The sequence below is a fragment of the Physella acuta genome, unplaced genomic scaffold, assembly GCF_028476545.2.
Source record: "Physella acuta isolate Inbredline_101_S28 unplaced genomic scaffold, ASM2847654v3 ptg001138l, whole genome shotgun sequence".
Lineage (NCBI taxonomy): Eukaryota > Metazoa > Mollusca > Gastropoda > Physidae > Physella > Physella acuta.
Window position 1 is genome coordinate 423,116 of NW_026732655.1, and position 9,562 is coordinate 432,677.

Sequence of the window (9,562 nt, forward strand, 5' to 3'; positions counted from 1 at the left end):
AAAAAAAAGAAGATATGCAAAAATACACATGGAAGATTGCAAAAAAAAAAGTTATTTCCGAGTTAAGAAGTTGTAAAGAATCGAGATTTTCGCACGATTACAACAATTCCTTTAAACTCTGCATACGAAAAAGTAAACCCAATTTTTTTTCAGGCAAAGAAATGCATAGAAAATAAGATCTAATATGATTTTAATTATTACGTTTATTTTTCGACTATTTATTTTTAGACAATTTCTGGGAAAAACTATAACAATTTGAAAAAAAAATCAAATCAATTATGTCATAAACAAAAGTTAATGTATCATTCAATACAGATTTAGAACAAAAATGAACAAATGTAATTAGCACATTAAACTCATGTTTTGTTTTTGGAATTTCTGACTTGAGAAATAAGATTTAATTTGAACAAGGAGATTCATCATACATAAAAAAAAAGTTTATTAAATTCTACATACACATTCTTTATCACGCTGTTAAAAATAGATACATCTTATACATAAATGTATCTATCAGCTTCTAAGATTCCTTTTTTTAAATTAAATGGCGACATTTTTGTTTTGTTCTATGTAAACAGATAAATTACTTGATTGTTACATAAATTGAACTTTGTTGCTTTCTGCGTGGTGTATCCTAACAATGTGAATCGTCAAAATTTGAAAAGCTTGTAAGTTCTATGCATCAGGCGTTAGCTTTTAGAATCTAGAACATCAACTTAGATGCAACTTAATGCATAATTAGCCTACTATCTGCAGAGATTTTACGGAAAAAGACACCAACTTCCCCTTTTAAATTATTCATTTAATAGTAATTTATGCTTAATATTTTAGTTATGGTTTAAATACAAATAAGAGTTACTATTTAAAAGAAAAACGTTTGAACTTGCAGCACTATATATTACTTTTAACGTACCAATTCTTTTATAAGCCAGCTATGATGAACTCCCATACATTCACATTGCCGATTGAAAATAAAAGAGTCCAAATGAACTTGATGTAGGCCTATATTATATGTATTCCTACCAATAGTTTCCACATTTGCTCTTTTATCCGTGAACACATACAGGCTGTAGCTACAACCCATTCTCTGGTGGAATACGCCATGCAAATTTAAAGTGCCTTTCCACATTATTTGACGGAAGATAATGCTAATGTTTTCTTTATGGACAATCTGAAATAACAGACCATTGCCAAGTAACATGAAATAAAATCCATGCATTTCGAATATTTTATAGTTAGCCATTTCACATTCTACACTGTGTATATGATGAAGTTGATGAGAGTTGACATCAAAGTAAACAATTTTACTTTCGTCACCCGACAGAAACAAGATGATATTGTTTCCTTTTACTAAGGTGTAGTAAAAGCTAAAATGAGGGTCGTCGGAGTTCGAGATTTCATCGCTCAGAATAGTTGTCCATACATCATTACTGCTCTCTCTAATGACAGTTCTCGAAACAATTACTTTTGCTTTGTTCAGTTCAATTTTGTAGATAAAAGGAAATGCAATAAAATATCTTATGTTAAAGGATGTTGAATTTTTTATAGAGCCTTGATATATTAATGTTGATTGATTTGGGCCAGTGATTTTCATTGTAATCGTCCAGTCTTTATCTACATCTTGGCTATAATAAAGATTATTTTCAAAGACATAAAATTGTTTTATTTTACTTTCTGTTTCAAACAATTTATAAAATTTATGTTTTTCAAAATAGAACATAACAAAAGTTTGATTTGTAAAAAACACAACACTTTCTTCTAAGTAACATTTTTCTGATAGATCCACGGCAGTCTGAGGCTGGGCGTAATTTTTAATCCTGTCGTAACTTGCAACCACCCAATCAGGGACCTCGAAAATATGGTAGCTCTTAATATGCCCTAAACTGAATTCTCTTAAATCTATGTCGACAGGTTTTTCAACGGTTTTAGCCAGTTGCTTGTCTTCACACTCTACATTGGTCAACTGCGAGTCACTGGACGAGCTATCAGGTTGTGTATTCTGGTAAACTGCAACCGTTTTGTTGTCGGTTCTGTACAACATTCGTGCTGCGAATTCATGCATGACGACATCCTTCACATCGTGATGTTCTATAGCCAGCTTGTCTTCATAGATCATCTTCAGGCCAGTTTCACTGAGTTCACCAAGATTCACCTTCTTGATCAACTGGCCCAGAATTTGGCTCCTGGTGACGTCATCGGCCACAAACTGACACACGTGTTCTTTACTGAAGCCAAAGGTTACACAAGAATCGTCACGATTTTTCTCCATGAGATCCTGGAAGTCATGATACAACTGAAGACCGAATGTCCCGACTACATCTTTAGGGACATGACTGGCCCATTTCAGCACCGACTCAACTAAATTGTCCTGGGACTTAATCTCTCCAATTTCTACAATTTTGATAACCATTTCCGATGGCAGGTTTAAGAAAGTTTCTGTTTGTCTAAACGCTTCAAAATCTTGAGCCATCAAATCGACCAGTTTCTTGTTGATTTCAGCAGAGTCCAAGCTAGAAATCCTCTCATACAGTTGAACATAGTTCTGGGCTGTCAAATGCTCTTCAATGAACTTCTCAGATTTCTTGACCAAAAAATCAATTTTCAAATAACTTGCAGCCAGCCATACATCTACCATATTTGATTCATCAAGTCCAACAACTCCTGTAAACAACGCCTTGATGACACAGCTAAACACATCAGCACTGATCCCCTTAATGACGATATTCTCCTTGTGTGTGATAGACTCAGTGTGAAAAACTTGCCTGAAAAACTCTGAACAAGCGCTGAGATGGAAGCGACTGGCCTGAAACACCTGGCCATCCACAGAAATTCTACAGTCACTGTGTTCATTGTCTGACCAGTAGCGGCCCACACTTTGGATTATATCCACTGCTAGCTCATTATCCAAGGCCATTTTTTCTTAAGGGTTTTTTTTTCTAAAAATTTAAAAATAAAATTTTAATAAAATAATTAAACATGGTGTTGCTACTATATTAAATAACAAAAACTTTAAGTATTTATAAGCCAAGTGTAAAGCTTAAAATTAAATAAACAGTATTGTATTATGATGCTAAAAGTGATAGCCGTACCATACAGTTTTAGTGCATTTACTTATACGGCTAATACTGTAATCAGTCTTTATAAAATATTTTCAATGTAGCATTCCTTTTGCAACAACTGTAATTTTAAAAGTACAAAAATAATATACTGTCTAAATTCCTGCCCCCCCCCCCAATTATATACTATCTACATAAAATATATCTATTCTATTGTTATATAGGCGCGGTAGACTGCTTAAGACCACCCACCCCAACCCCCCCCCCCCCCCCACCTGCATAAGAGATGCAAAAAAAAAATCTGCCTCTCTCCACACTCCTATGTAATCCGGATTCGGCTGCTTATGTTTTACTTAGAATAAAATAGGTCAAGTAAAACTACTGAGGGTTTACATTTCACAAGGATGGGAAACAAATTCAGTTATAACATTATCAGATGTAGAACGTGTTAACCTTTCGTAAAGTTATCTCTTCGCACCATTATAATTAGATAGCATCCTGAGTTAGAAGAAAATAGAATGTAATAGATAAATAAAACACTTACATACCTACTACACGTCGTGAATGGATACGGTTGTGTGGGGTGGACTGTCACTTCCGTGTGGCTGTGTGTGTATCTGTGTGTGTGTAGTGACGGGTAACCCAGTTCCTATTTGACATTGAAACTGAAATCAACACATCATTGAAACATCGTCTACATCTATTAGTCACAGCATACAGCATACATGATACATTTTAAAGATCAAAATGCGTGGGATTTATAATGTTGATATATATTCTGTTAAATGTGTAGAGGGTAGCATATAGAACATTTTAGAAAACAGTGTTTGATTTATGCATATAATTTTTATAGGCCTATATATTTTAATGTTAAACTTGTTTGAGAAAAATATTTTATAAAATAGCCATTAGTCAAAACGCAATGTGCTTTACTGCACGTTGAAAAATATTAGTGACAAAGCAAATAAATAACTAAATAGCTAAAAATCCGACACATTTAAAATAACATAGTCTACCAATACCTATTAGAAAAAACAAAGTATTTACATTATGAGTCAACACAACACCATATAAAATGCACACTTAACTGACTCCGTTATAAATCCGGCTGTTCTATGGTATTCGTGTTATTTTTAAAATTTGTATTACTTTTGGCGGAGAAAATTGTCTACATTTCATAGTGTACGACATGATATGTAGATCTAAATAAAATTTAAATGAAATAGTTCATTTCTTTATATTCTAAAATCGGAAGATAACGCCATTAGTGTTGTGTTCTTTTCTAGTTTAAACAAGTGTATGTGACGTCATTGTTTATTGCGTTCTTGTCACGACAAAAAACACAGCTGCATAGTTAAAAATGTTTCTACATTCGAATATACCTTTATTTTTTTTCTTGCTTTAAATAAAATTTAGTTTATTCATTTATAACATTCACCATATTATTTTCAACAAAATTCCGCATCTTTAAGTTCTTCATATATAGCTGAACATACTGATCACATCGCCTAAAATGTTGCGGACAGAGAGAGAGATAGAGAGAGAGAGAGAGAAGTGCGCACATGGACTTTTATATATTAGGATTGATGAATATTTTTTATTACGTTCTTACATAGCTAAGGGAGGCAAATTATTTCTTGACTATGAATAAGGCTTGCATAGAACATTAAAATCCCATAAGTTTTAAAATAAGCAATATCAGCAAGAGAATGATTTTATATTCCATAAATAACATACTAGCTGTAATGTTGATAGGTGAAACAACACAGGTTGAATAAACACAGGTTGAAATTACAAGCAGGATTTATTTGACCTCACTTGTTGTTTACCAGTTGACAACTGATTATTAAAATCTCTTACCTGTTCACATAATTGTATAGGCTACCTGTGTAAACAACAAGGGACGCAACTTGAATAATGCAAGAGCTAATGTAAGAGCTGAATGGCATGGTTCGTTCCCTTTTGTATTTCAAGACACTACACTAACCTTTGACCTTTGTCGGATAAGTTTGTAGTGATTTTCTGGTTTGAATTTCGTTTACTTCTAGCACAATTTGAAGTGATAAAACTGTAGATTTTAATTCAGTGTGCCGCTTGAACTATTGATAATGCATTTTAAAATATGTCTGTAATGACGCTAGCTCAGAGTAGATTGTAGAAACAGACTATAGTTTAGTTAAACAGACCAATGGATAGATATACAGGAGCTGACCGGTCACGCGGGACGGTCAGCTGACCACTGAAGCGTGGATCAGTAGTTAGATCAGTAGCAGTTGGTGATAGGTAGCAGTAGGGAACCGTCACAGAAATGTAGAGTTAGGTAGAGAGTTAGAGGTAGATAGTGTTAGGGATGGTGATGGGAGGGTTCAGTTAGATAGAAGTGTGTAATTAGTAGGATTAGTAGAGCGCATACAGTATAGACCAGTTAGGTAGAAGTAGAACAGTTGATTTGTGTAAATAAAGAATTATAGAGCATCTTGAACTGGACTGTGTGTTGGATCTTCTCTTCATCTGATTACCCCCACCCTCACATTTGGTGGTGCTGTTTTTCCCCACCTTCACAATGTCCATGGAATAAATGAAGTAGAATTCACCTGTTTCAATGACCACAGCAACTGAATAGATAGTATAGTTATAACTATATTTTCTTTAGCCGAAGTCGGGTACCCATAAAAGATGAGTTGGCTCAAGGAAATTTTAACTTCCACGAACCCCGGGATTAGAACTAGAGACTTTCGACTTAGTAGCCGTATGCACTAACATCCGACCACCCTAATTTCAGTGCAAAAACTTCCATTCATTTGTTGGTAATGATTTTGAATCGTTTTCTCGAACAAGGGTCTAGTTAGATACCTCGAACCTTACGAACGTGGGTGTCTTTAGATAACTCATACGACTTTGACCTGCTTATCTGTTGATAAGTAGAAATTAAAACGTGTTTAAAGTTACAGTTGTTGTCTTCTAAGAACAGACAATCAAACCAGTAAGTACGTAGTAATAAAACGTAACTTTAATGTGGGTATATGGTAGACTACAGCGAGTCCGTGTGGCCGAGTCAGTAAAGCTCGAACTTCGAACAGATGAGACTCAATACATGTGCACTACGATCCATCTATGAAAGAAAGTTTTAACTGTCAAACAACTGCTGCTTTGTAGTTTCTGCCTGGATGAAAAAAGGCTGATGAAGCAAACACAAGAAAAAAAAACAAGCTCAAATGTAAGTCAACAGTCTATAGGGCGCATAAGAAGCTAACACGTAATTCTTGAATATGTTGGAGGAAATAAGGACCAACTTTATAATTAAGAAATTACAGTAAAATTACAGTAGAAGTAGAGTCAAGTGCAAGTACGAATATTTTCTACTTTAGTTAAAACTGAGGAGACTCTTTATGCAATGTGTATGTGTATGTTGGTTTAACTTTAAATCTAATGAAAAAAAAAGAATTTGGATTACTAACAAACCTAGCAGTTTGTAAGTCGTAGCATTAATGTTTATACGTTTTGTACTTGTTATTGTAATTCTTTTTAAACAAGGTAATTAAAAAGTCTAGTGACAATTTTAGCGCAATTTCCTTATGTTATCTAAAAATAGCTCTGTCGTAGCGTAAATCAAGAGCAGGGTTAGTAAAACCATTGGTTAGTTAATTAGTTATTAAAACGTTTTTTATTAATTTTTTTTTCAGTATTTTACATGTTTTATTTACAATAGAGTTACATGACTAAAAACCATTGTGCGCCTAGCTACTGAACGTGATGACGCAGCCATTGAACGTGATGGCGCAGCTATTGAACGTGATGACGCGTGTTGTGTGGTTGGATAAACATGCCTACTAATTCGGTCCAAATTTTAATTAATTCAAAAATTTTTTGTGACCGAACGAAAGGATATTTTTGAAAACTTTCTTCGGCAATATTGTTCTAAATTATGGCAGGAATCGATTAGTAAATGTTTCAAGTCGCTAAGTGGTCTGGTTGCCGAGATATGGGCCAAAAACTGATTCTTTTCGAGGTTTTTTGGCTTTTCCGGGAAATCCATGAAAGAAACCCGGAATTTTTTTGGCCCACTATCATCCTGGTAACTTGCTTAACATAATTGCTTTGGAACTAGTCCTCGATATTGCTTCGTTGAGGAGGAGATACGAATTAAAGCTGCGGACACACATTCATATATTCATACATTCATACATCCAGAAATGACGGGTTAATAAACGCAATTCTCCAGAATGGAATTTGCGCTAAAAAGTAATTTTAGATTAAAACATGATTTGATTTTTCGCTAAAATAATACTATGACTTAAAACTAATTCATTTCAGCTTTAACTATGGAGATAGACGCAAGTTTTATTCTAGAAACAGTTGACCAGTTTCGTGTAGAGAATAATCTTTATGACTGCACCATCATTGTTGATGGCCAGATTTTTAAAGCAACGAAATCTCATCTCTGCGCATGCTCTGAATTTTTCCGGCAAGCGCTGACTCCAGATTTTAAGGAACTCAAGGAAACAGAATCCCATCTTTTCGCCTTCTCGGAGTCACTCCGACAAGTTCTCAGTACAGATTCAAAGGTAGTGATCAAGGGAATTAAGCCAGAAATATTCAGGATTATTCTCCGTGCTATCGTGACAGGAAAACTTTTGATTAACCAGACGAATATGATCGACATTTGGTTTGCTAGCTGCTACCTAAAAGTTATTTACTTGCCGAGAATGTGTGAGGAATACATAGAGAAAAATCTATCACTAGAAAATTATTTATTTTTACATGACGAAGCTCTAACAATGGGATGTATGTCTGTGTCTACAAAACTATCCACCCTAATAGCGTCCGACTGTATCAGATTTAGTGCAACGCATTATTTTCTTAATAAACCGTCAGATTTTATTTTAGATACATTTATAAATGGATACCCCAGTGATAATCCTGATGATTTAATCCGTGCGGTTTACGCGTGGTTGAACCACGAAGTAAAAGGCGAAGTTGCAGACTACACATTCCAGCCCCACGCCGACATTGAAGAGGTCAGGAACAGAACATTCGCTGAGGATGTCAATGTGTACAAGTTTACGCGAGAGCATGTCGTGAAATTTGTGACTCGGCGTCTCAGTCTGGCTCAAGATAGAGAGTCGACAAAACATGAAGTAGTAGCGAAACTACAGTCAGTCGTACAAGATAGACCAACTCAGAACTTAGCTGTTCAACAAATGTTAAATAGTTTGAATAATTCATAGAATGTGTATTTTTAAAAACTGATTCACGTGTAGTAGTTTTCTTAAAAATATACTCAATTAAAAACATAAAACATAATATGCTACGTATTAAATAAGCGTATGTGAGATGTGTGTGTTATATCTTTTTTTAATTTCAGCTGTGGTTAGTTATAAATACATTTACATATAGGCCCTACATATTTCCGATGGGGAATAACTGTCAATCAATAAACACTAATAATTTTTTTTAAAGTTCAATTGCACGTGTGCTTCTGTTTTGTTTTTAATGAAAGTTATTTATAAAAATGTTTTACTTTCATGTATAATAAAACATTATGCAGTTTTCACCTTCAAAGTCAGCATAGCAAAACGTAAAATAATTCGAAATGATTAAGAACTTGGTTAAAGAATTGATACATGCAAATAATATTTTTTATATTATGTAAAGCAGGGGTCTCCAAACTTTTCAGCCCGAGGGCCGCATTAACTATCAAATATCAGTTCGGGGGCCAGAGTCACTTTGGGGTGGCGGTGTTCCCGTGCCCCCCCCCCCCCCCCCCCCCCAACGAATTATAATTTATATAGAAATATATACATATTTTAAATTCACCCCCAGGAGAACAAGTCTGAAAGAAACATTGTCGGGGGCCGACAACACAGTCGAGGTCCAAGTTTTTTCTCCTTGGGCAAACACAAAAACCCACCCGCCATTTTTTAAAACTTGTCTCTAAGGAAGTCATTTCTTGCAATTCAATGCCCTTAATCTGCAGTTCATCTGGGCAACTGGTTACATTTGCTTCAAATGGGTTTTGAAACAGTCTCACTTCTTCTGCATTTGAATCCTAGTCAGAAAACCTTTACTGAAACTGCAGCTGGAGGTCCTTGATGATCTCGCAAGCAAATGATATAAGGAACTCAGCTATTGCTTCCATCATGAAGACCTTGCACTGCTGAAAGTGCGTCAAGCTGTTGCACTGTACTTGTTCCAAAAACATGCTATCCAGCTACTCATCCATTGCAATTGAAAAATTGCGAAACTTGTTAGCAGTTTTCACTGTTGTTTTCATCAATGTCTGCAACGTGGAGGGTATTGGTATTTGCACCCACAGCTATATTTTCAAATTGTTTTGTATTTTCTGGGCAAAGTTCCTCAGCCACTTCTAACAAACATTTTTTTCCGTGAACAAAATGATCTCCGCGGGCCGGATGAGAAGAACTCGCGGGCCGCATCCGGCCCGCGGGCCGTAGTTTGGAGACCCCTGATGTAAAGCAAACAAAAGAACATTTAAAATTCGTTATAAA

General features: G+C 35.1%; 1 protein-coding gene across 2 annotated transcripts; it reads right to left on the reverse strand.

Annotated features, from left to right (window-relative positions):
* Positions 1 to 311: 311 nt before the first annotated feature.
* On the reverse strand, positions 312 to 3,653 carry LOC131956250 (uncharacterized). 2 transcript variants are annotated; one of them, XM_059320675.1, is made up of 2 exons: positions 3,602 to 3,653; positions 312 to 2,933 (listed from the first exon to the last, which is right to left on the reverse strand). In XM_059320675.1, the coding sequence occupies exon 2, from the start codon at positions 2,909 to 2,911 to the stop codon at positions 902 to 904; it is 2,010 nt and encodes a 669-aa protein (XP_059176658.1). In that variant the 5' UTR covers positions 2,912 to 2,933; positions 3,602 to 3,653; the 3' UTR covers positions 312 to 901. The 2 variants fall into 2 exon arrangements, with proteins under 2 accessions (XP_059176658.1, XP_059176659.1); XM_059320676.1 differs by having other exon boundaries at positions 3,598 to 3,626.
* Between the last annotated feature and the right edge of the window lie 5,909 nt (positions 3,654 to 9,562).